Below are 25,916 nucleotides of genomic sequence, written 5' to 3'. Positions count from 1 at the left end.
CTCCTCTGTCCATGGAATTCTCCAGGCAAGAGTACTGGAGAGGGTTGCCATTTCCTCCTCACAGGATATTCCTGACCCAGGGATTGAACCCGTGTCTTCTGCTTGGCAGGCAGATTCTTTTCTACTGAGCCACCTGGGAAGGCTTCTCCCTGTCTACTTGTCTTCTTTTGTCTGCCTATTTTCTGTGTTGTTCAGTTTATTACCCCTTGACTATATTATGCTTCTTTACTTGTTATGATTCATTACCCTAGAAAATCCTCAGCCATGAAACCCTCACCAACTGCCTACCTCACTCCCTTTCTGCCTCCTACTGGAACTCTTTTCCTTTCTTTAAATATATCTAAAGAATTTTTACAATGTTGTGTTGTTTCTGCCCTGCTGCTGCTGCTGCTAAGTCGCTTCAGTCGTGTCCGACTCTGTGCAACCCATAGACGGCAGCCCACCAGGCTCCCCCATCCCTGGGATTCTCCAGGCAAGAATACTGGAGTGGGTTGCCATTTCCTTCTCCAACGCATGAAAGTGAAAAGTGAAAGTGAAGTCGCTTAGTCCTGTCCGAATCTTAGTGACCCCATGGACTGCAGCCTACCAGGCTCCTCCATCCATGGGATTTTCCAAGAAAGAGTACGGGTGCCATTGCCTTCTCCGTGTTTCTGCCCTACAACAATGCAAATCAGCTACAATTATATTAATGCATACATACCCTCCCTCCCTCACTAACCTCCCCCACCACCCATCTCATCTCTTCAGGTCATAACAGAGCACCAGTCTGGACTTCCTGTGCTACACAGTAACTTCCTGTCAGCCCTCTTACACCTAACAGTGTATCGCTGTTGATGCTACTTCCTCAATTATCCCACTCCCTCCCTCCCTCCCTGTGTCCACAAGTCTACTCTCTACATGTACTTCCTACCGGAACTTTAATTCCGGATTTTAGGCCATTCCTCTTTGCCTTTCATTTTCCTAAAATCTTGCTGCTGTTTTCCATCTCTTTCTTTGGGCTGCATTTTGGATTACTTCTTCCGATCTAATTAAATCCTTTACTCTTCAAACTGCTTCTTACATACTATTAAAGACATACCCTGAGTAGGTTGCTTGGTTTTTCACTTTCAGAAGCTGTTATTCTTTTCAACTCTGTTTTATTTTTGTAACTTTCTGTTTCCTATAAATGTTTCCAAGCTGAAATGTGCATAAGTGTGGTTTTTTATAATCGGTAGGTGTGATAAGTGTGACATATAATCGGTAGGTGTGGTAAGTGTCAGTTTTAATATTTGGCACCTCTGTTTCCTTTCTCTTTTTTCACAGTGGTTGTCGTGTCTCTTTTTTTCTATGTTTGACCTGTTTTGTTTTGTTTTTCCACTTTGTAATGTTCACTGTTCTTGCAGTATCATTTGTAGGCAGGCTTTTGGGACTAGAATAGAGAAATATTTGTATATGATTCTTTCTGGCTCTTGGGAGCACTAAAATTCTGGATCATCATCTTAGATCAACTTGAGCAAGTAAAGACCCATGTGTCGATCTGACAGTTGAACCTGGGCTAAAAATGTACAAAAACAATGATCCCAACTTCTCAGGAACAGATTTTTCTTTTATTTTTTTAAGTCCTGTTTTTCTTGGTGCCAAAGTTAGCTCTGATGCCTTCTCCTGTGGCAAGCAGGGGTGAATTGAGGGCCTGACTCATACAGAAGTTGAGGGTATAGCATCTGGGGCTCCCTGGATAAGATGAGGAGAGTGTGGAGTAAAATTCCTCACCAAGGCTGGAACCAGGGCTCCTACCATAGCCGCTAAATCAGAGCCCGGAGGAATCTGAATTGACAAATGCTTTCAGGGAAAAGTGTCTCTCCAGTTCGGTTTTCTGCATCCCTGAGTTTCTGCTTTCTTTGCATTTTGGCTTAGTGGCTCCTTGCTGTCTTTTTGGCTCTTCAATTTTCTTTTGGTTACTTTCATATTTATCCAGCTTTTCCTGTTTGTTTGTTTTCAGTGGAAGGATAGGTCCAAGTAAAACAGCATTCTGTTACCACAAAGGGAAGTCTTTTTCAAGAGGACTGTTTGCATCTCTTCCTTCCCTTGTGTTTCTGCCATCACTTTCTCTGCACCTGGCTGTCATCATCTCTTGCCAGGACTCCTGCAGTAGCCTTCTACATCTTGTCTCTCAACTGCCTTTTTCCTAGTCTAATCCACACTCTATACAGAAGCCTGAATCGATGTTTAGGAGTGCAAATCAGATTGTGTCACTTTAGTTCTAAAAACTCTTCAGTTTCTCTCCAAGCACAGTCCAATATGGCAACCTGTAGCCACCCATGGCCACTGAGCACTTGCTACATGGCTGGTGCAACCAAGGAGTTAAATTTTTAGCTGCATTTAATTTTAATTAATTGAAATTGAAATTCAAAAAAACTGAATCAGTATAAAATACTTTTCTATTAGACACAGCTTTAATGTTAGAAAGATTGACTTTCACCTAATTGTTGAAAATTCAGCATCCAAATTAAAATACACTCTAAGTATAAAATAAATTTTAAGTCTATAAGAATGTACACAGAATCTCAAATAATTATTTTTAGAAACCTCATTAATAATTTTGTGTTGGACACATTTGAAATGATAATATTAACTAAAACATGGTATTGGTATTATTTTTTCTTTTTTTTTTTTAACCTTTCAAAGTATCTCTAGTAGAAAATTTAAAACTACAAGTGACCATCAGGCTTCCCAGGTGGTTCAGCGATAAAGATTCCACCCGGTAATGCAGGCGACGTGAGTTCGATCCCTGTGGGAATTGCACACGCAAAAAGATACAGTTCAGATGGATAGTTCAGTTATGCATCTACAGTGCTTTGTTTTAGATGTGGGTAACAGGTGCTTTCTTTTCTAAGTTGTTTCAGTCGTGTCTGACTCTCTGCAACCCTATGGACTGTAGCCCACCAGGCTCCTCTGTCCATGGGATTCTCCAGGCAAGAATACTGGAGTGAATTACTATGTCCTCCTCCAGGGGATCTTCCTGACCCAGGGATTGAACCAAAGTCTCTCAGGTCTACGTCTCTGGGGTCTACATATCTTGCATTGGCAAGCGAGTTCTTTACCACTAGTGCCACCTGGGAAGCCCCTTACTGACCTGTGTGGGACCATCATGAGCATTAATAATGTCGTGTGAAAATGCTGCAGTGATTCTGGGTCTGTGGTTTTGGTACTGACCCAAAGCAGGGATTTGCTGAATTTTGTTTTGTTTAAAGGCCCCTTCTCAGTATAAAACCTAAATCCTCTGCCTCTGAAACATTGAAATAGCAAGTTCCCTTTGGTTTTCCAAGCAAAACAAGAATATGATAAAATTTTCACAAAATGAGCACGAACTAATCAAGCACAGACATTGTATTTCTCTTCAGATTCACTTAAATGCAAAAGAACAAGATACTCAACCAAAATGGTTTGTGAGCTTTGAAAAACATCACCCCCATTCACTAAACACACCTGAGCTTGGCCAACAGGCAGAAGCTGCAGTCCACGGGTCATATCTCTACTCTTCTAGGAAGACACAGGGAAGGACACGGGAGAGGCTTAACTCAGCTGTGTCCTTGGATCTTCTGTGCTCCCTGTAGGATAATGTCACTGGCTTTCAGGAACTACCCTTCTTCGCGCAAGTGTACGCACATATGGTCCAGAAGTAAGACTATTTACATGGCTTTCATCCCTCACCAGTCCCGTGTTAACAGATGGTCTCCATCTGGTGTAGAGAGAAATACCGTCCATCAGCCTTGGTAGGGATTCTGAGGCTTTTCCACATTGGCTATGGATACACCTACTCCAGTCTTCTTGCTCCCTCTTGTGGCAGAATTCCTTTAGCATTGTGCCTGCCTTCTTTTGATCTCCCAAAGCCAGGCCTGGAGCTGATATTCTTTAGGTTCTGTGTGTGTGTGTGTGCCCCTTCAGTTGCTCAGTTGTGTCTGACATTCTGAAGTCCCATGGACTGTAGCCCGCCAGGCTCTTCTGTCCATGGGATTCTCCAGCCAAGGATGCTGGAGTGGGTTGCCATTTCCTCCTCCAGGGGATTTTCCCATCCCAGGGATGGAACCCTCATCTCCTGTATTGACAGGTGGATTTTTTATCCCTAGCACCACCTGGGAAGCCCCTTAGCTAAATGGTGGAGTGTGTTTGCTTTCTCCCAGCACCACAGAGTCCCACTCCACCTGCTCACTACCTGGGCCCACTCTTGCCACCCTCAGGAGTGTTGCCAAGAAGGTCTCTCTTGGTCCTGAGCTGAGCTACCCTTGGGAAGGGATGTTGTGGATAAAGTGAAATCTTCTTCTTATCCTCTTCAATGCATCCAATCTTAGAATTTTTGCTCCTATGGTGCTCTAGAACCTCCAAGGACTCCTAGACTTGTGCAAAGGCTGTCTTGTCCATGGTACCGTGTGTGCTCAGTCGCTTCCGTCATGTCTGACTTTTTTGACCCTGTGGACTGTAGCCCACCAGGCTTCTCTGTCCATGAGATTCTCCAGGCAAGAATACTGGAGTGGGTTGCCATTTCCTTCTCCAGGGAATCTTCCTCACCCAGGGATCAAACCTGGGTCTCCTGCATTGCAGTGGGATCCTTTACCCACCAAGCCACCTGGGAAGCCCATCTTATCCATGGGTGACTGTGTAAATCATCATTCTTTGTGGGGAAGAGAGAAGAAAACTCTTATTCAGCCATGAGAATGGCATCACTCTTGCATTTCCCTGATTTGTAATGAGTTAACTCTCTGTGTATCTGGGGTGGAGGGGTGGAGGGGCCCGTGCTTTTGTGTGTTCACTGCGCATGTCCCTGTTTTGTGAAATGCATGGCTTTCCTTAATTTTGGAAATGTCCTTTTATCTTTTACTCATTGCTTTTAGTCAGCTTTTGGGTGCACTCTGGAGGGTGATTTTTGTTAGTTATGTGTTGCAAATGTTTTGGATTGTCTTATTCTGCCTTTTGAAAGCAGAAGTTCTTAATTTAAATAAGCCAGAATATTTGCCCTTTCTTTTACAGCAGTCTATTTTTAGGAAGTCTTATGTAAGATATAATTTAATAATCAGAGGTCATAAATCTATTTTTCTATGTTTTCTTCTGAAATTGTTTATCTTTCACCCTTCAGCCCTTAATACACGTTTAATGATTATCTCTATAGAGTATAACATAGGAAATACTTTCAATTTCCCTTCTGTGACTCATCACTAATCTGCAATATTAGCATCATTGTACACCAGATTTTCTTAAATGAATGGATCTCTTTCCAGGCTCCCTATTCTGTTTCATTGTTTCTTTGTCTTTCCCCATACCAAAACCACCTGTCATAATAGAATTGTAGCTTCACAATATTTCTCATTTTCAGGTAAAGAACTACTCCCTTCCCCCACCCCACCCCCCACACCTTTGCTCTTCTTCTCCAGGGATGCTTGTCTTATCTTTGACACTTTGCCTTTCATATAAATATAGAATCAGCTTGTCAGACCCCAATTTTTAAAAAACCTGTTAAGGACTTTGATCAAATTGCATTAAACCTATATTCTATAATTTGGAGAAAAATTACATGATTTTGATGTCCTCTCTGGTCCTTCTGATCAGGGCAGGTGGAGAGATGGAGACTGAACACATGATGTCAACAGTCCCAACAATTTTGGCATCAGGAACTGGTTCATGGAAGACAATTTTTACACAGGCCAGGGAGATGCTAGCAATGAGGAGTGGCCATAAATACAGGTGAAGCTTCACTGGATCATCTGCCACTTACCTCCTACTATGGAGCCCGGTTCCTAAGAGGCCACTGACCTGCACCTGTGGCCCAGGGGTTGGGGACCCCTGCATTAATGTGCTCCCCATTCATATCTTTATATCCCTGTGTATTCCTCTATTGTCACAGGGCCTAAAATTTACTCAGAGAACTCTTCTTTAGATACATTTCTTCTTCTAGATGTTGATACAGGTTTTCTTTCCCATCAACAAAGACATTTCTTAAACTTCTTTGAATTCTTTCAAGATATAAGACATTTAGATATCTTCTACCTTATTCATAATTACTCTATGTTTTTGTTGCTAATGAATATTATCTTTGAATTTGATATAATATAGTCCATTATATCTACTACTGTGGGCAGGAATCCCTTAGAAGAAATGGAGTGGCCATCATAGTCAACAAAAGAGTCTGAAATGCAGTACTTCGATACATCTCAAAAATGACAGAATGATCTCTATTTTTTTCAAGGCCAACCATTCATTTCAAGGCAAATCCAGTAATCCAAGTCTATGCCCCAACCAGTAATGCTGAAGATGCTGAAGTTAAATAGAACTAACACCCAAAAAAGATGTCCTTTTCATTATAGGGGACTGGAATGCAAAAGTAGGAAGTCAAGAAACACCTGGAGTAACAGGAAAATTTGGCTTTGGAGTAGAGAATGAAGTAGGACAAAGGCTAATAGAGTTTTGCTAAGAGAACCCACTGCTCATAGCAAAGAACATGGACATCACCAGATGGCCAACTCCAAAATCAGATTGATTGTATTCTTTGCAGCCAAAGATGGAGAGGCTCTATACAGTCAGCAAAAACAAGACAGGGAGCTGACTGTGGCTCAGATCATGAACTTCTTATTGCCAAATTCAGACTTAAATTGAAGAAAGTGGAGAAAACCACTAGACCATTCAGGCGTGACCTAAATCAAATCCCTTATGACCATACAGTGGAAGTGCGAAATAGATTTAAGAGACTAGATCTGATAGACAGAGTACCTGATGATCTATGGACAGAGGTTCGTGACATTGTACAGGAGACAGGGATCAAGACCATCCCCAAGAAAAAGAAATGCAAAAAAGCAAAATGGCTGTCTGAGGAGGCCGTACAAATAGCTGTGAAAAGAAGAGAAGTGAAAAGCAAAGGAGAAAAGGAAAGATATAAGCATCTGAATGCAGAGTTCCAAAGAATAGCAAGGAGAGATAAGAAAGCCTTCCTCAATGATCAATGCAAAGAAATAAAGGAAAACAATAGAATGGGAAAGACTAGAGATCTCTTCAAGAAAATTAGAGATACCAAGGGAATATTTCATGCAAAGATGGGCTCAATAAAGGATGGAAATGGTATGGACATAACAGAAACAGAAGATATTAAGAAGAGATGGCAAGAATACACAGAAGAACTGTACAAAAAAATCTTCACAACCAAGATAATCACGATGGTGTGATCATTCACACTCACCTAGAACCAGACATCCTGGAATGTGAAGTCAAGTGGGCCTTAGGAAGCATCACTATGAGCAAAGCTAGTGGAGGTGATGGAATTCCAGTTGAGCTATTTCAAATCCTAAAAGATGATGCTGTGAAAGTGCTGCACTCAATATGCCAGCAAATTTGGAAAACTCAGCAGTGGCCACAGGACTGGAAAAGGCCAGTTTTCATTCCAATCCCAAAGAAAGGCAATGCCAAAGAATGCCAAACTACCACACAATTGCACTCATTTCACACACTAGTAAAGTAAATGCTCAAAATTCTCCAAGCCAGGCTTCAGCAAAATGTGAACTATGAACTTCCAGATATTCAAGCTGGTTTTAGAAAAGGCAGAGGAACCAGAGATCAAATTGCCAACATCTGCTGGATCATTGAAAAAGCAAGATAGTTCCAGAAAAACATCTATTTCTGCCTTCTTGACTATGCCAAAGCCTTTGACTGTATGGATTACAGTAAACTGTGGAAAATTCTGAAAGAGATGGGAATACCAGACCACCTGACCTGCCTCTTGAGAAACCTGTATGCAGGTCAGGAAGCAACAGTTAGAACTGGACATGGAACAACAGACTGGCTCCAAATAGGAAAAGGAGTATGTCAAGGCTGTATATTGTCACCCTGCTTATTTAACTTATATGCAGAATGCATAATGAAAAACACTGGGCTGGAAGAAGCACAAGCTGGAATCAAGATTTGGTAGAAATATCAATAACCTCAGATATGCAGATGACACCACCCTTATGGAAGAAAGTGAAGAGGAACTAAAAAGCCTCTTGATGAAAGTGAAGGAGGAGAGTGAAAAAGTTGGCTTAAAGCTCAACATTCAGAAAATGAACATCATGGCATCTGGTCCCATCACTTCATGGGAAATAGATGGGGAAACAGTGGCTGACTTTATTTTGGGGGGCTCCAAAATCACTGCAGATGGGGATTGCAGCCATGAAATTAAAAGACACGTAATCCTTGCAAGGAAAGTGATGACCAACCTGGACAGCATAATAAAAAGCAGAGACATCACTTTGTCAACAAAGGTCCATCTAGTCAATGCTATGGTTTTTCCAGTGGTCATGTATGGATGTGAGAGTTGGACTATAAAGAAAGCTGAGCACTAAAGAATTGATGCTTTTGAACTGTGGTGTTGGGGAAGACTCTTGAGAGTCCCTTGGACTGCAAGGAGATCCAGCCAGTCCATCATAAAGGAGATCAGCCTGAGTGTTCTTTGGAAGGACTGATGTTGAAGCTGAAACTCCAATATTTTGGCCACCTGATGCGAAGAGTTGACTCATTTGAAAAGACCCTGACGCTGGGAAAGATTGAGGGCAGGAGGAGCAGGGGGTGACAGAGGATGAGATGGTTGGATGGCATCACTGACTCAGTGGACATGGGCTTGGGTGACTCCAGGGGTTGGTGATGGACAGAGAGGCCTGGCGTGCTGCAGTCCATGGGGTCGCAAAGAGTCGGACATGACTGAGCAACTGAACTGAACTGAACTGATAGTATCTTTGGATCTCTCTTTGTTCCTGGTTTAGGATGAAATTGGTATTTAATATGAAGCTTGAATCTAGCACTTTGGTAACCACTCATTAATTCTAATAATGATTGGTTGACTATCTGGGTTTTCTGCATAGACATCATATTATTTGAGAATAACGTTGTTTTGGTTTTTCATTTACCATCCTTATAACATTTCTTTCTTTTAATTTTTATTCTTATTCTTCAGGCGAGGTGGTGCCTAACATAGTGTTGAACGGAAGTGCCGATACGTGGTTTTGTCTCACATTTTAAAAGACATTGTTAATATCTCACTATTAAGTATAATATGTCCCGAAGGCTTTCTGTGGATTCCTTTTATCAGTTTAAGGAGGATTTTCCTGCCTATTCCAAATTAGCTAATTTTTGTGTTTGTTTTAATCATGAATGGATTATTTATATCTTGACAATTTTTATATTAAAATTATCTCACATTTGGGAATTGCCTAATGTTCCAGCGGCTAGGATTCTGTGCTTTCACTGCAGAGGATGTAGGTTCAATCTCTGGTCTGGGAACTAAGATTTTACAAGCTGTGGGGCATAGTGAGAAACAGAAAAACAAATTATGTCATGTTGTTGAAATACTCATTTGACTTTCCCTCCTTAAATATGATGAGATGGGTAACACATTAAACTACCTCCAGTCATTATTGCTTAAGCAAAAAGTTTTGCATAGTACTTAGCGTATCTGTGGGAACAGAGCACCGAATGGAGAAGACCCAGAAATAGGCCCAGAGAAAAGTCCAGCACATGGCACCTTGTTGCAGATGAGCAGGGAGGCTGTGGTAGCCCTCAGAAGCCCTGGGGAGCCCTGAGGCTGATCCAAGACATGAGTTACCTAGGCCCAGGGGTCTTCAGAGAAAGCGGAGATAGAGGACCAGAGACCAGGTGTGACCGTGGAAAAGGTAAATTGATGATATACAGATGTCATTGATATACAGATGACCCAAACTGATGTCATTATTTGGGTCTCATCAAAAAAAAAAGTTTCCCTTTTTTTTTTTTTGCTCAGAAACAAAGAAACATAGACAGGAATCTGGATGACAGAACCAGAGAAAGAAACATGTCAGATCCCAGAGGGTCACAAGCATGAAGAAGAGAGAATCAAGGTCGAAAGAGGATGGACAAAAGGGACTTCCCTGGAGGTCTAGTGGTTAAGACTTCGCCTCCCAGTGCAGCGGGTGTGGGTGCCCTGGTTGGGGAGCTAAGATCTCACATGTCTCTCTCGGCCAAAAAAAAAAAAAAAACCAAAGCATAAACCAGAAGCAATATTGCAACCAATCCGCACAGACTTTAAAAATGGTCCACATAAAAATAAAGTGGATAGAAAAGAAACCCGAAAGAGCTCAGTGCAAATGTGAGGACGTGCTTCCTGCCTACCAGTTAATGAACTAATGAAATCAGTGAGCACCACTCCCTGACTTCGCTTCAGAGCAAACTGCACAGACTAGTGAATATAGGCCGGCGAGCCTGTGTCCGGCCAGGTGCGGCAGAGCCTGAGGGGAAGCTCTCCACGCTCTGCCCGGACACCGAGGGGTCAGAGAGCAGATCCTCTCTGCTTTTCTCCTTTCTGCTTCCCACGTTCTTTCAAATATCATGTCTCTTTAAAAAGATGACACTAGATGTTTTAAAGATGGGCTTGATCTCCCTTTTTGGTTGTTGTTCAGCTCAGGGAAGAACCACAGATGGAAAAGGCCAGTTATGCAGCTGTTTAACACTCCTGGAAGCACCAGCCAGGGGGGCGACAGAAGGGGACATTCCTCCCGCTCCTGCTGAGGGGCTCCTTCCAGATTTCTCTGCAGATCAGATAGGGGAGGTGCCCGGGAGGGCTTCGGAGCCTGAGCACATGGAACCTATTTTGCTTTCGTTGCCTGTAGTAAAGTTCACATTTTGATTGCTCCTCTAGATTACGTAGATCCAGACATATTTTATGCAGTCATCCGGATCTTCCTCTCTGGGTAAGTACAGTTGAGCTCTTCTCTGGCTTGAGACGTCTGTAGCCTTTCCCAGGTTTATGAGGGGAGAAACAGGCAGAAACTTCCCAGAGAAAGAAAGACACCAAATAACTCTCCCTAACAAAGGAATCACCCAGGGATGCACTCTTGGATAAAAGCAATGGGGAATGGGGTGCCATCTGCATGGCAAATGACACTGAAGTGTGACTATTTAGAGTAATTGTCCTGAGGCCATCCCTTTAGATTCAATTTGTATTCACCTTTCTTAGAAAACCACCTGGAGGGAGGAGGGAGAAAAAGCTCATCGTGCCACCCCAAAGCTCGACTATTTATATCCCTTTTCCCTCCCCCCTCCCCATTATCCAGGCTGGTGAAAGCAAAGGCCTTAGCTGAAAAGCTTCCTTCTAACATTCCTGAAATAGCTACCCCATGACAGTTTTTCATATTCTTGGTATTCTTCACAATTAGATACATTTCTTATTTATAATATATTAGCCATAATTTGACATATTTTAATGAGATGGCTTCCTATTCACATCAACTGAGAGAAAGGAAGATTTTAAGGATGAAGAGTGAAAGGTGGGAGCAGTGGATGAAAGAGGTAAATGTAAAATAGTCATCACCTAGAGACCATCTTGATAACTAGAAGGTGCCTGAAGCACTGTTGGTAGAATGTTAAGCTGTGTCTGGGTGTAGCAAGAGTCATACCTAATACCAACATCAATAGATGTACTGATTCATCAATAGCTTTAGTGCATGGAGTCACCATGTGTATTAAGTATTTTCTCTAGATTGCATGAGTGTGTGCTGTGAGACAGTTTCGGGGAAGGCCAGCCTGGGTGTGGACCCCTCACTGTAGGGACAGAGGGTGAAAGCAAGTTTTCTAGAGAATAATTTGAGAGTAGCAGGTACCTGGATTATGGGGAAAAGAGAAGGACAGGGGAAGAGCAAAGGAATGGAATTGAGAGTGTATCTCAGAATTTAGACTTTCCCTGTGTACCCTTCACTCCTGAAACCCCCACAAAGGGATTATCCATCCTGGGAAAGTGAAAGTGTTAGCGGCTCAGTTTCCTGAGAATCTGGGGAAGATTCACTTCCAAACTCATTCAGGTGTTCAGCAGAATCAGCTTATTGTGGTTTGGGAACTGAGGTCTCTTTCTCTCCTGGCAGAGTCTGCTCTCAGCTTCTAGAAGCCTCCAGAGTCCCTTGTCACACAGTGTGTTTTTGTGTCTGCTCAGTCACTCAGTTGTGTCCCACTCTTTGCAACCCCATGGACTGTACCCAGGCTCCTTTGTCCATGGAATTCTCCAGGCCAGGATACTGGAGTGGGTTGCCATTTCCTTCTCCAGGGGATCATCCCAACCCAGGGATCAAACCCAGGTGTCCCATATTGCAGGCAGATTCTTTACCATCTGAGCCACTGCAAACCCTTAAACTATGTCCTTAAAGAGGTCACAGGGACAGTCATCCCTGGGTGGACTCGAACCACCAATCTTTTGGTTAACAGCTGAAGACTTTTCTTGCTCTCCATCTTTAGCATGTAGCATCACCAGGGAGGCTTCCCAGGTGGCACTTGTGGTTAAGAAGTCACCTGCCAATGTAGGAAGAGACTCAGGTTTGACCTCTGGATCAGGAAGATCCCCTGGAGAAGGAAATGGCAACCCACTCCAGTATTCTGGCCCGGAAAATCCTATAAGCAGAGTAGCCTGGTAGGTTAATTCTGCTGCTAAGTCGCTTCAGTAGTTTTCGACTCTGTGCGACCCCATAGACAGCAGCCCACCAGGCTCCTCCGTCCCTGGGATTCTCCAGGCAAGAACACTGGAGTGGGTTGCCATTTCCTTCTCCAATGCATGAAAGTGAAAAGTGAAAGTGAAGTCATTCAGCCGTGTCCGACTCTTAGGGACCCCATGGACTGCGCCCTACCAGGCTCCCCCGTCCATGGGATTTTCCAGGCAAGAATACTGGAGTGGGGTGCCATTGCCTTCTCCGAAGGTTAATTCTATGAAGTTGCAAAGAGTTGGACGTGACTGAGCTATTGAGCACACACACACAAAGGTTAAGACAAAGATCTGATTGTAGAATAGATTCCAGCAATAAATATTAAGCAAAACATGTGGAGAAGCTTTGGTAGGATTAGAAGGGAGAAGAAAGGGCCATTAAAAAAAAAAAAATGTTTGAAATAGCCTGGGATTTAGGAAGACCTAATTCTGGAAAATCTCTTTGTGCTTCACGTTTCCCTTTGAGTCTGTGTTGGTCTCCACCATTCCCTAACAAATTAACACAGTTTAGCAAGGCACCTTCCTATGGGTCACAAGGCCAGGTAGGCTCAGCTTGCTTCTCTGCTTGGGACCTCAAAAGGCTGAAGTCAGAGGGTCTGCTGGGCTTGAGCCCTGATCCTGAGAATCTGAGGAAGATTCACTTCCAAACTCATTCAAGTGTTCAGCAGAATCAGCTTACTGTGGTTTGGGAACTGAGGTCTCTTTCTTTCCTGGCAGAGTCTGCTCTCAGCTTCTAGAAGCCTCCAGAGGAGTCCCTTGTCACACATGTGTGTTTTTGTGCTTGCTCAGTCACTCAATTGTGTCCAACTCTTTGCAACCCTATGGACTGTAGCCTGCTGGGCTCTTCTGTCCACTGAATTTTCCAGGCAAGAATACTGGAGTGGATTACCATTTCCTTCTTCAGGGGATCTTCCTGACCCAGGGATTGAACCTCATCTCCTACATCTCCTGTATCGACAGGTAGATTCTTTACCACTGCACCTCCTGGGAAGTAGCAAAAGGCCCCTGCTATTTAGTAATGGCACTCCTGACTCGTCTCATAATTCAGACCTCTCAGAGGTCTCCTTCTGCCACCAGCCAGAGAAAACGCCCTGCTTTTAAGGTCTTGTGTGATTAATCTCCTCTAGGTAATCCAGGATAACTGCCTATATTAAGGTCACTAGTTAGTGGCCTTAATTACACCTTTAGGGTTCCTTTTGCTTGCCATATATCATATCCACAGGCATGCTGTCTTACAGCATTAACAGTTCTTGGAGTTAGAATGGGAATCTTGGGGCAATGTTTTTAGAATTCCATCTCCAGTAAGTCCCCTACATATGAACGAGTCCATTCTGAGAATCCAGTCCTAAATCCAATAAAGTTTTCCTGCTGCTGCTAAGTCACTTCAGTCGTGTCCAACTCTGTGCGACCCCATGGACTGCAGCCTACCAGGCTCCTCCATCCATGGGATTTTCCAGGCAAGAGTACTGGAGTGGGGTGCTATTGCCTTCTCTAGATACCCAATTAACACCATCCAGTATATGGTACCGTACTGAATAGGTTTATAATACTTTTCACACAGATAATACATAACAAACACACACACTAAATTAAAAAAAAATTAATCTTTCAGTATAGTACCTTGAAAAGTACAGTAGTACAGCACAGCAGCTGGTACCCAGGGGCTGGCATCCAGTGAACAGGTAAGAAGAGTTACTGACTGGGGGAAAGAGAGGAAGTAGGGGATGGTAGAACTGAAGGGTCATCAGCAAATAGGAAACAGAGGGAAAGCTGCAGCGTCTTTGACAGTTTGTAACTGCAGGGTTCCTATGTAGAGGACTTCCTATGTCATGATTAAATGGACACCAGAGGGTAACTTCATTTTCATTAAAATAAGTTGCTGGGTCAGTGGTGCCCTTTGTCTCTGATCTACATAAATGCCTGCTTTCTGTTTCTGAGCCTCAAAATTATTCCCCACATAGTCAAATAAACCAAGTGGCCAGGAGCCATTCCTAAACATGCTGGTGGCCAAGAACATCTGGATTGTTGAACGTTCCTAGTAGACTTGTCTTGAAAAATCTAAATCTGTCCCTGTGTTCTTGATTTGTCCTATGCTTGATTTATTATTTCTGTTGACTTAAAAAAAATTACTTAAAAGTTTTGAGAGAGTCCATCTGTAAATGGAACAGTTTCCTTTATTTCTCATTCATGTTAAATTTCTCAGGGAAGGTATCAGTCCCTTTGGAAAAAAATGTCATTGCATTTCTTTCTTTTTTTCTGTTTAAACATCCCCTTCTCTGAGGTTTACTAGGAATATGCTACAAAAAGGGCTAAAAATAAACTTGCCTATAGAGACTTGAAAATAATTCCTTTTCTTCACCAAGAACAATTTGGGCCTAAGAATGCATGGGAGCAATTCTTGGGCTATTGAGAGGAACCCAGTTTTTCTTCCTCAGATTAATCTCATCATAGATGGGGAATATGGGTTTTGAAAATAGATGCCTTCTTTATATTTATTTTTAAATTTCATGCTGTTTTTCTTTTATCTATTATCTTCTGTTAAGCTGGCCAGGTCCTTTCAAGAAGTACACTTGGATTTACATATTCTGGGGCTTCTCTGATGGTTCATACGATAAAGAATCTGCCTGCAATGCAGGAGACCCAGGTTTGATCCCTGTGTCGGGAAGATCCCCTGGAGAAGGAAATGGCAACCCACTCCAGTATTCTTGCCTAGAGAATTCTATGGACAGAGGAGCCTGGTGGGCTGGGCTGTATAGTCCATGGGATCACAAAGAGTCAAACACGACTGAGTGACTAACATTTTACATATTCTAGATATTTAATGCTTAATTATATAATGCTATTTTTTCATCCTTTCATTGATCAAATACTTAGTGAGGGCTATGTCAATGCCAGGCATGGTTCTATTAATAGGTGCTGGGAATGAAGCAGTAGAACAAACAACCAGTTCATTCCTGCGGAGCTTACATGTTAATCATAGCACATGTTTATTAATATGTGAATAATTAATGAATAAATAGAATAATTATAATTTATTATAATTATAAATAAATTTATATTTGATGAATAAAATAAACATTTATTTTATTAATATGAATTAATGAATGAATAAATAAATATAAGGAAGGCAAGTATCATACTCTATGTGTTAAAGCAATAAAAGCTATGGAAAACTTTAAAGTAGAATAAGAGCATTACGGAATGTTAGGAGTGGTGGCCAAAGTTCTTATTTATTTATTGTGGTCTGTGAATGCCATGTTCCTAAAGGATGTTTTAGAAGATGCATGAAAGAAGTGAGGAGTAAGCTACTCAAGTACCTGCTCCGTGCAAAAGGAGCAATGTCACAGTGACCCAGGCGTGGGAGGACTTTTGAAGGAAGAGCTGCCCTGAGCCCAGAAGCGCTCTCACGGAGGAAAGGTGGGGAGAATGAGGAAAACAAGTGATGGGGGTCCAGACCGTGTAGAGGTTCCTTGGTTTCCTTTCTGAGTGTGATGAACAGCACGGGCAAGTTCTGAGAAAAGTGACATGAGCTGTCTGAAGTTTCAGGTCATCACTCTTATCTTCTGAGTGGGGGAATAGAAGGAGCTCAGGAATGCACTTAGGAAGCTCTGACCACAAGATAGGGTGGTGGCCTGGGCTTGGATGGGGGCAGTAGAGACACTGAGAAATGGTCAGTTCTGAATGGATATGGATTGAAGGAAAGGTTGACAGGATCTGCTCTTGGATTGCACATAGAATGGAAGAGAAAGAGGTCCATCAGAAAGGACTCTAGGTTTATGGCTGGACCCGTGGAAAGGATGGAGCTGCCATTGGCTTTTCTCCGAGGGTAGAGACATGGGAGGCGCCGACCTGGCAAAAGGAAGGGGGAGTGGAGAGGTCAGTTTGGGGTGAAGCCGTTCCTATGGAGATGTCTAGTAGGCAGCTGAATACATGTATCTGGAATATAAGGAAGAGGCTGAGGTCCGGGTGCACGTTTGTCAATAGTCCCAGTATAGCTGGCTTTGAAATCCACGAGGTGAGATGAGATGATGTGGGAATAAGAGTAGTGAGAGGTGCATGGACTAAGTTCTGAGAGTGTCCAGCACTTAGGAGCGGTCATGAAGGGAAGGGGCTAGGGAAGGAGCCCAGAGACCAAATGAGACCATCAACAGGATTACAGAGAACAATCCAAACCAATACTGCCAATGTTTGGTCCACTTATCACACAATAGCAGTCCGGGCTTCAACATTTCTGCCCCATAAAATGTTGTTTAGAAGTTTTATTGGACCAGTGTCCCAAACATCAGAACTTTCTGGAATGCACTTGATGCTTTCAGCCGTTCTAGGTACTAGGTACAAGTCAGGAGGGACTTCACAGGTGGTTTAGTGGTAAAAAACCCACCTGCCAAGGCAGGAGACAGAGGAGATGTGGGTTCCATCCCTGGGTCAGGAAGATCCACTGGAGGAGGAAATGGCAACCCACTCCAGTATTCTTTCCTGGAAAATCCCATGGACTGAGGAGCTGAGTAGGCTACAGTCCATGGGGTTGCAGAGTCTGACACTGAGTGACTGAGCTCATATACACAGGTCAGGAGAACTGAGAGTAAGAAGGGCTTGTATGAAGTTACCAAAAAATGAAATTAGGGAGCTGAGGTTACAATTCAGTGTGAATAGTATGATAAAATGGCTAATATTTATTGAACACAATATTTTTCAGACACTGAGCAGCTATTATTTTAATTAGTTCTCCCAACAACCCAATAAGATTGATACTACTATTATTCCGATGAAGAAACTGAGGCTTGGGAAGTGAATTAACTCAGCCAAGGCTCAGAGTTACTAAGTATTAAAGCTGAGACTCAATTCCACATCTGCCTAAGACAGAGTCCTCTCTCCTAAGAGCCACAGCAGGTTTTGATCTTAGACTCAGACCCTCCCTGGGCTCCTCCTATTCACGCCCGGCTCTTCTGTGTGGCATCTCCTTGTGTGGTGATATTTCTCCAAATGCAAAGGCCACTATGATATTCATCCAGCAAAACTGCAGAACAGCAGATGCAAAACAGCCCCCAAAGAAAATAAGAGCGTTTCCTATTCAGAGAGTTATTTGAAAAAGGTCATGGATGCCAGCTGAGCTGTCTGTCTGAGGCTTCTGTATGTGCATGATGTGTGTGTTTCCCTTCTCTTGAGCAAAATGATTTTTAGAATTACAAGAAGGACGGCAGACATCAACGTAAGTCTGCCATCTGCTATTTAAAGCCTTAACAACAGGGTTCCCGGCAATAAGAGAATATTTTGTTCTCAGCAAAAGAAATTAACACGTGGGTGGGTGGGGCCTTGGGAAATGAAACTAGAGAATTACAAATTTAGGGGTCAAGTTCTAGTTGCTGGACTAAGAATGGTGGTCCTGGAGACAGTGCCTTGAGACTGCTTCTCTATTAAATGGGTTTTAAAACACCTGGATCTACTCCAGGAAGAATAAGTGAGAAAATGGAGGTGAACTTGATATGTAAACTATATTCTCGCCTGGAGAATTCCGTGGAAAAAGGAGCCCGGCAGGCTACAGGCCATGGGGTCGCAGAGTTGGACATGACTGAGCGACTAACACACACACACACACACACACACACACACGGCGTATTCTTGGGGCTGCTGATTCTGTCTCATTCTGGAGATACCCACATACACGCCGAGAGTGTTCAAGACCCTCTAAAATATCAGACAGTGAAATGAGTAAAATGGTTGGGGGACTCAGAAAGAGGGAGACTCAGACAAGAAGATGAGGACATGGAATCAGGGTGACAGAAGAGGAGAGAAAAGAAGATAGGAAAGGGTGCTCTCTTTCTTGCTTGATCTGTATCCTGATCAGAAAAGATACTCTTAAATCCTAGTATGCACTTCCATCTGACTTTTGTTCTTACCTAGATGGAAGGATAACCCAGCACTGCCTGTGGGCTTGGTATACGAAGGTGTCTCCAAAGAGCCCCTGAGTTACTCTGGAGGAAGCGCTGCTCAGAGCACAATACTGCATGCCTTTGATGAGTTCTTGGGCGTCCGTCACAGCAAGGAGAGTGGTAAATCAGCCATTTTTCTTTTTTCTTGTTTTTTTCCTTATCAGAGAGGAAGAGCAGAGCTGCTTTTACCAATTGGTAAGTCCAACTATAAGTCAGAAAGTCTACACTCCTCCCGATTAACCAGGAGACTGTGTGCCTGCCATCTGTGATTGTATCCAGCCAATTCGTATCAGAGCTCAGCTGAATGTTGGGTTTTACTTCCAAACTTGAAAACACTGCTGAATTTCCAGCAGTCCCCTGTAACTTTATTTGGATCCTTAGATTTGGAGAAGGCAATGGCACCGCACTCCAGCACTCTTGCCTGGAAAATCCCATGGGCAGAGGAGCCTGGAAGGCTGCAGTCCATGGGGTCATGAAGAGTCGGACACGACTGAGCGACTTCACTTTCACTTTTCACTGTCATGCATTGAAGAAGGAAATGGCAACCCACTCCAGTGTTCTTGCCTGGAGAATCCCAGGGACGGGGGAGCCTGGAGGGCTGCCGTCTATGGGGTCGCACAGAGTCGGACACGAGTGAAGCGACTTAGCAGCAGCAGCAGCAGGCAGTAGATTGCTTTTTCTAGAGTGGGGGAGTGGTCTGGAGACTGAGGCCCAGACACTGTGTTGACAAGTCAGGATGTAGCTGCTGATAGATGTGGGTTCCTCCACTGAAGCCTGTCCCCATAAAAATAGTGCAGCCTCAACCCACACCCCTCTAGACCCGAACAGGGTTCTGCCATCTTGCAAGCTTGAAAGGGTGCCTTTCCTTACCTGCCATCATCAAGCCAAATGCTCAACAGCTGCAAAAAGACATTTCCTAGTGCAAAGTTTCCAAGCTGGAATAAGAAAAAAGAAAAAGAAAAAAACAGACTAGAATTTGGTCATAGAGTCTAGAAAGAAAGAAAGTGAAGTCGTTCAGTCGTGTCCGACTCTTTGCGACCCCATGGACTGTAGCCTACCAGGTTCCACTATCCATGGGATTTTCCAGGCAAGAATACTGGAGTGGGCTGCCATTTCCTTCTCCAGGAAATCTTCCCGGCCCAGGGTTTGAACCCAGGTCTCCCACATGGTAGGCATTGTAGGCAGACTGTTTACCGTCTGAGCCACCAGGGAAGAATCTAGTCTCACCCACAAAAGGCAATTCTCTAGAACTATGATCAATTTTCATGGGCTTTCAATGGCACCTCACTCCAGTACTCTTGCCTGGAAAAATCTCATGGACGGAAGAGCCTGGTAGGCTGTAGTCCATGGGGTCGCTAAGAGTCGGACACGACTGAGCGACTTCATGTTTACTTTTCACTTTCATGCGTTGGAGAAGGAAATGGCAACCCACTCCAGTGTTCTTGCCTGGAGAACCCCAGGGACAGAGGAGCCTGGTGGGCTGCTGTCTATGGGGTCACACAGAGTCGGACACGACTGAAGCGACTTAGCAGCAGCAGCAGCAGCAGGGGGAAGTATAATTTCTTTACAATGCTGTGTTAGTTTCTGCTGTACAATGAAGTGAATCTGCCATATACACACATATATCCACTTCCTCTTGGACTTCCCTCCCATTCGCTGCCCCATCCCACCTCTAGGTCATCACAGAGCACCGAGCTGAGCTCCCTGTGCTCTACAGCAGGTTCCCACTAGCTATCTATTTTGTACACAGTAATCTACATACGTCAGTCCTTCTCTCCCAATTTGTCCACATGTCTGTGTTTCTACTCCTGCCCTGAAAACAGGCTCATCTGTACCATTTTTCTATATTCCATATATATGTGTTAATATATGATATTGTTTTTCTCATTCTGACTTATTTCACTCTGTGTGACAGACTCAGAGCCCATCCACATCTCTGCAAATGATCTAATATTGTTCTTTTTCATGACTGAGTAATATTCCATGGGCTTCTGATTTGATGATGTACCATGATTAATATTAATCCCATAATGAATTTCCTATAAATGATCTCTCTTCTATCTATATTTCCCATACTTATCTATTGACCTGATTTTTAAACTTCGAGGCTATTACTAAAACAGTTATTCATTCTTTATCTTCCTCAGTCCTCAGAAACTTATATCACTTTCCTCTTCCTTAGAACTCCCTCTAAAATGAAAGACTTTAGAGACAAAATTCAGCAGAATATTTAGCTCCTCTGTTTAAGGGTCCGTGCCTTACCTTTGTGGATCCACGTCGTGTGACTAGCGAGATATTTTGCCCACATTTCAGAGATGATAACTATTTATACAGTGGCTGGTACAGCTGGTTCCAGGTTAGTTATCGGTAATGGGGCTTGTTTCTTTTCCCTTCCTTATTTCCAATCAACATTTGGAGGCTTTGGGAATTCCCTGGTAATTAAGACCCTGTGCTTCCAATACAGTGGGTAGAGCTTCAGTCTCTGGTCAGGGAACTAAGTTCCCACATGCTGAGTGAGGGAGCCAAAATATCAAAAATAAATAAATAAAAAATTAAAAAAGAGAAAAGGCTTTGGAGGATGTGATATCTGTAAGCACAAGAGCCAGCCAAGTTGACTGGATACTGTTAGGATGAGTAGTGAGGATCAGGGCGGCATAATGTCTTGACAGGCAGACTGGTTTGCTTATCTTTCCACAGGGAGTTACCCCCTTGTTCTGCCATCTTTCTTTCAGCTGATTTTCTGTACAGGATGAGGGATTACATGCCTCCTTCCCACAGGGCCTTCGTAGAAGAAATTCGCCTGGCTCCTTCCCTGAGGACCCACGTCCTGTCCTCTGGGAACCGCCAGCTTCTGACGGCCTATAACCAGTGTGTGGAGAGCCTGGCAGCCCTGCGCACCTACCACCTGGCCCTGGTGACCAAGTACCTCATCACAGCTGCATCCAAAGCAAAGGCCCAGAGGACGAGCCACCTCCCAAGGCCCCCTCAGGCCCTAGAGGAGAGGGGCACCGGGGGAACGGCCGTCGTGAGCTTCCTGAAGAGTGTCAGGGACAAGACGCTGGAGGCACTGCTCCACCCAAGCGGCTAAGAGACCGCCCTCTCACCGGCAACGCAAACCCAGCAATCACAGGAGGTCTGTCCTTGTCCTCTTCTCGCTGGACAGTGGGCAGACCTGGAGAATGGGACTATTCTGTCTGGAATAATCTGAAAGGGACCTCAGTGCCATTCACGTCCTTGCTCCCCAGAACACCACCTTCTCTTTTACTGAGAGCTATTCACAGAAGAGAGTTTTCATGGCCTGAAACTTATTATTCCATCTCTAGTTACTGTTTTATAGCAAACAGCTCTGGATTACCCCTTTAGAACCACCCCCGCCCCCGGGAGCAATATAGAAACCCAATATAGAAACCCAATCTACATTTCACTAATCAAATAAAATTGCTTATGCATGGATCACCTTGCTGATTTCTCAAAAAACAAAAACAAAACTTTCCTGCATTCATTCATTTACTCACCAATTTATTAAGTTCCTACTGAGTCTTGGCTTAGGGGTTGTGCTGTGCTGTGCTTAGTTGCTTAGTCATGTCCAACTCTTTGCAAGACTATGGACTGTAGCCCCCCAGGATCCTCTGTCCATAGGGATTTTCCAGGCAAGAATACTGGAGTGGGTTGCCATGCCCTACTCCAGGGGATCTTCCCAACCCAGGGATCGAACCCAGGTCTCTCACATTATGAGCAGATTCTTTACCATCTGAGCCATCAGGGAAGCCCATTAATACTTCAGTGGGTAGCCATCCCCTTCTCCAGGGGATCTTCCCAACCCAGGAATCAAACCGGGGTCTCCTGAATTGCAGGCAGATTCTTTACCAGCTGAGCTACCAGGGAAGTCTGGCTTAGCAGTTACAGCAGGGCTTTTTCAGGCCCCAGGCTGTCACTCTCTCCCTGCATGTGCAGAATTTGGGGGCAGAAAATTGGAAACGCTCCAGGGGATATGAGGAGGGAAGAGGAAGTAGAAGACAAGACTGAAATCACCAGCATGGAAACAGGTAGTTAATGTTACAGGAACAGATGAGGCGTAGCCACACGCTTCAGAAGTTTGTACTTTCTAGTTTGGTTTCCTTCTTTATTTTTAAAAGAATGATTCTTTCTTCTTATGCTGAAAGTTTGTATTTGTAAAGTGAATGAATTGATCCTTATGGACTCTCCTCAATGCCCAAGACCCTTAATAAGAAACCAGTACAATCTTTGGGGTGCCAGGAAGTCCCTACATCATCCAAGGACTTGGTCTTGCCAAAAAAGGAAGGTGTGGATGATGAAGCCAAGAGCCTGTGGTCTGAGTGGACCAAGAAAAACTCTGATGGTGTCCTCTCTGTCTACAGTTTAGGTCAGAGTCTCAGCTCAGAAGACAGAGGCTCTCATCACTCATAAAGCCTTTTCTCTCCATATACCATCCTTGTGTTTGACAAGTCGATTGTAAAACTTATGAAATTGTACTTGGATATATTTATTTCTCTTTGATCTGCTCTCCTAACTGCTCTAACTTGGTATCAATAAATCCAGACTGCTTGTACACTGGGTCCAAGGAGGCAGATCAAGTAGAAACACCATAGCTGGTGATTCAAAACATCGCCCATTGTTGCTGTCATTCTTGTTCAAAAGGAAAGTAACATTTAAAATATGTCTGAATTCTGTCTTTGAATTCTGACTTCTCCATTTTTAAAATTTAGTTTGCTTAATTGATGTAGAGTTGATTTACAATGTTGTGTTAGTCTCAGGTGTACAGCAATGTGATTCTGTTATACATATATCTATGGGTCAATATAGATACATTGACCAAATTTAGAATATCCTTCATTCTCAGCTTCCTGTTTTTTTTTTTAATGCACTTTCTTTCCTTAAAAAATTTATTTGTTTATTTTAATTGGAGGATAACTGCTTTCCAATATTGTGATGGCTTTTGCCATACATCAGCATGAATCAGCCATAGGCAGACATGTGTCCCCCCATCCTGAAGCCCCCTCCACCCCCCTCCCCACCCCATCCCTCCAGGTTGTCACAGAGCACTGGCCTTGGGTTCCCTGCATCACACATCAAACTCCCACTGGCTATCTATTTTACATATGGCAATTATACCTTTCAGTGCTTTTCTCTCAAATCATCCCACCCTCTCCTTCTCCCACTGAGTCCAAAAGTCTGTTCTTTAAGTCTGTGTCTCCTTTGCTGCCCTGCATATAGAATCATTGGTACCATCTTTCTAGATTTCATATATATGCATTAATCTATGATATTTGTCTTTCTTTCTCACTTACTTCCTTCTGTATAATAGGCTTTAGTTTCATCCACCTCATTAGAACTGACTCAAAGGCATTTCTTTTTATAGCTGAGTAATAGTCTGCTGTGTATAAGCACCACAACTTCCTTATCCATTCATCTGCTGAGGGACATCTAAGTTGCTTCTGTATCCTAGCTGTTGTAAATAGTTTCAATTCCTGTTTCTTACACAGTCAAGATGATCTTTCATAATCAAGATTGGTCTCAGGGTGGTTATAAGTCACAGACGTTATAGTTCTTGTCATGGAGGAAACATTAATGAAAGTTTGCGTGGTTGTGGGGTGAGGCTCAGAGCATCGTACAGACACCAGTACAAGAGAGAACACTGTATTCCTCCAGCTTCTTGGATTCAGAGTCTGCTTGGCAATGAAAATGACCATTTATCATTTAGGGATCCTAGGAAGTAGAAAGTGACCAAAGTGTGGACTTAAAGAGAGGAAAAAACCTGGGTCCATATTCCAGTTTTGTTACATTTCATGACAGGCAAATAAATTATTTAATCTTTCAGAGCCATAGTTCACTCACTTGAGGGGAGCTAAACTAGAGAGTGAGTGAAAAACTGTTGGTTATGGTATTTTATTATGTGACCTTGAACTAGGGGGAGCCATGTCTAGTTCTCAGGAAGCTATGGCTTCCTAGAAGGAAAGTTGGACCTGTCTCTATCCTGCACTTGGTAAAGGAAACAGATAACATGGCCTCAAAACAGGCAAGGAAAGTGAGACAGAACCTGGAATTTTCTTGAAATAAGTAGGCCTGAGTGGGGAGTAATGAAGGGCTTTGAGAACTTAAAAAAGAATACCAGTTCAGCCTAGGTTTTAAATCTAGGCTTTTATCAATGAAAAAATGTTTTTCCCCTGAGAGTGACCAGATTCACAAAGACTCGTCTTCCCTGGAATCCTTTCCACAGATCCAAGCCCACACAAAGAGACCACAGGGCTTGATTCTCAGCAGGTGTTCAATAAATGTTGAATAACTAGAAAACCAGGTAGATTGAAGGAAGCTGGAAGGGAAGTGAACAAAGTGTGACCCTCAAAGCTTTCAGAATGTTTTGTTTGTTTTCATTATACAAGGATGAAATCAGTGCAAACCAAAGAGTTTCTTTGCCAAGGAACCAACTCCTAATTCATGTTCAAGGTTTGATGTCTATGGCCAAGTGAGTTCCATTTTCAGCTTTATGGCAGAGTAGGGAAAACAAAGCTTCCATAACAAAAAAGAACACATATCCCCCCAAGAATTCTAGAGATAAAGGGTGTCCACATTAGTGGGGGAAAATGACTTATTGTATGATTGAAATGATGTGATGATGATGGTATGAGGATGTTAGCACAAGCTTGAAGGAAAAGTAAAAGTATAGGCTTGACATGTAGGCTCAGAAACTCTCTCTGTATCTGTATGTGTCTATACTTATGTCTATACCTACATCTACATCCATACCTATCCCAAGAGGAAGACCCAGGGAGAGCCAATACTGTGGTTCAAGTCTGAAAGCTGTCTGCTGGAGAATTCTTTCCTTCTCAGGGGAGGATGAGCCTTTTGGTTCTATTCAGGCCTTCACCTAATTAAATGAGACCCACCCACCTAAGGTGGGGCTTCCCAGGTGGCACCAGTGGCAAAGAACCTGCCTGCCAATGCAGGAGATGTAAAAGACACAGCTTCAGTTCCTGAGTCGGGAAGATCCCCTGGAGGAGGGCATGGCAACTCACTCCAGTATTCTTGCCTGGAGAATCCCATGGACAGAGGAGCCTGGTGCGTTACAGTGCATGGGGTCACAAAGAGGCAACTTAGCACACACCCACCTCACCTGGGGTGGGGCAATCGGTTTTACTCCAAGTCCACAGACTTAAATGTTAATTTCATCCCCAACACCCTCACAGAAACATCCATAAAATAGTGTTTGACCAAATATCTGGGCATCTGGCCAAAGGGATCAATTAAATTAGTCATCCCAAACTTCTTTGAGAAGTTAGAGTCTAACACACACTCTCCCCATGCTCTGCACTAGCAGAAGAATCTTCCTTTGTAACGATGGAAAGGAGGTAAAAAAATGGCACAAAGTTGAGCCATCCTCTAAGAGAGGCAGGGAAGGGGTGAAGTAGTGAAGGAGCAGATGCCACCAGGAAAATCAAGGAGGCCCACCAAAAAAGCTGACCTCGTTCACATCTGAA

The 25,916-nt window shown here is 43.4% G+C and overlaps 1 protein-coding gene across 9 annotated transcripts in view; it reads left to right on the top strand.

Annotated features, from left to right (window-relative positions):
- IDO2 (indoleamine 2,3-dioxygenase 2) overlaps positions 1–21,873 on the top strand; it is a 67,471-nt gene extending 45,598 nt beyond the window's left edge. For 8 of the 9 annotated variants that reach the window (XM_025278153.3, XM_025278128.3, XM_025278107.3 and 5 more), the window contains 3 exons: positions 10,664–10,715; positions 18,392–18,540; positions 21,153–21,873. In XM_025278153.3, the coding sequence (XP_025133938.3) occupies positions 10,664–10,715; positions 18,392–18,540; positions 21,153–21,508 (557 nt within the window). In that variant the 3' untranslated portion in view covers positions 21,509–21,873. The remainder of the gene's footprint in view (positions 1–10,663; positions 10,716–18,391; positions 18,541–21,152) is intronic. The other variant, XM_025278137.3, reaches the window with a different exon arrangement.
- Positions 21,874–25,916: the final 4,043 nt, after the last annotated feature.

This window comes from Bubalus bubalis, chromosome 1 (genome assembly GCF_019923935.1).
Source record: "Bubalus bubalis isolate 160015118507 breed Murrah chromosome 1, NDDB_SH_1, whole genome shotgun sequence".
In the NCBI taxonomy this organism is placed as follows: Eukaryota; Metazoa; Chordata; class Mammalia; order Artiodactyla; family Bovidae; genus Bubalus; species Bubalus bubalis.
The sequence above is the reverse complement of the archived record's forward strand: the minus strand, read 5'-3'. Positions and strand labels throughout refer to the sequence as shown.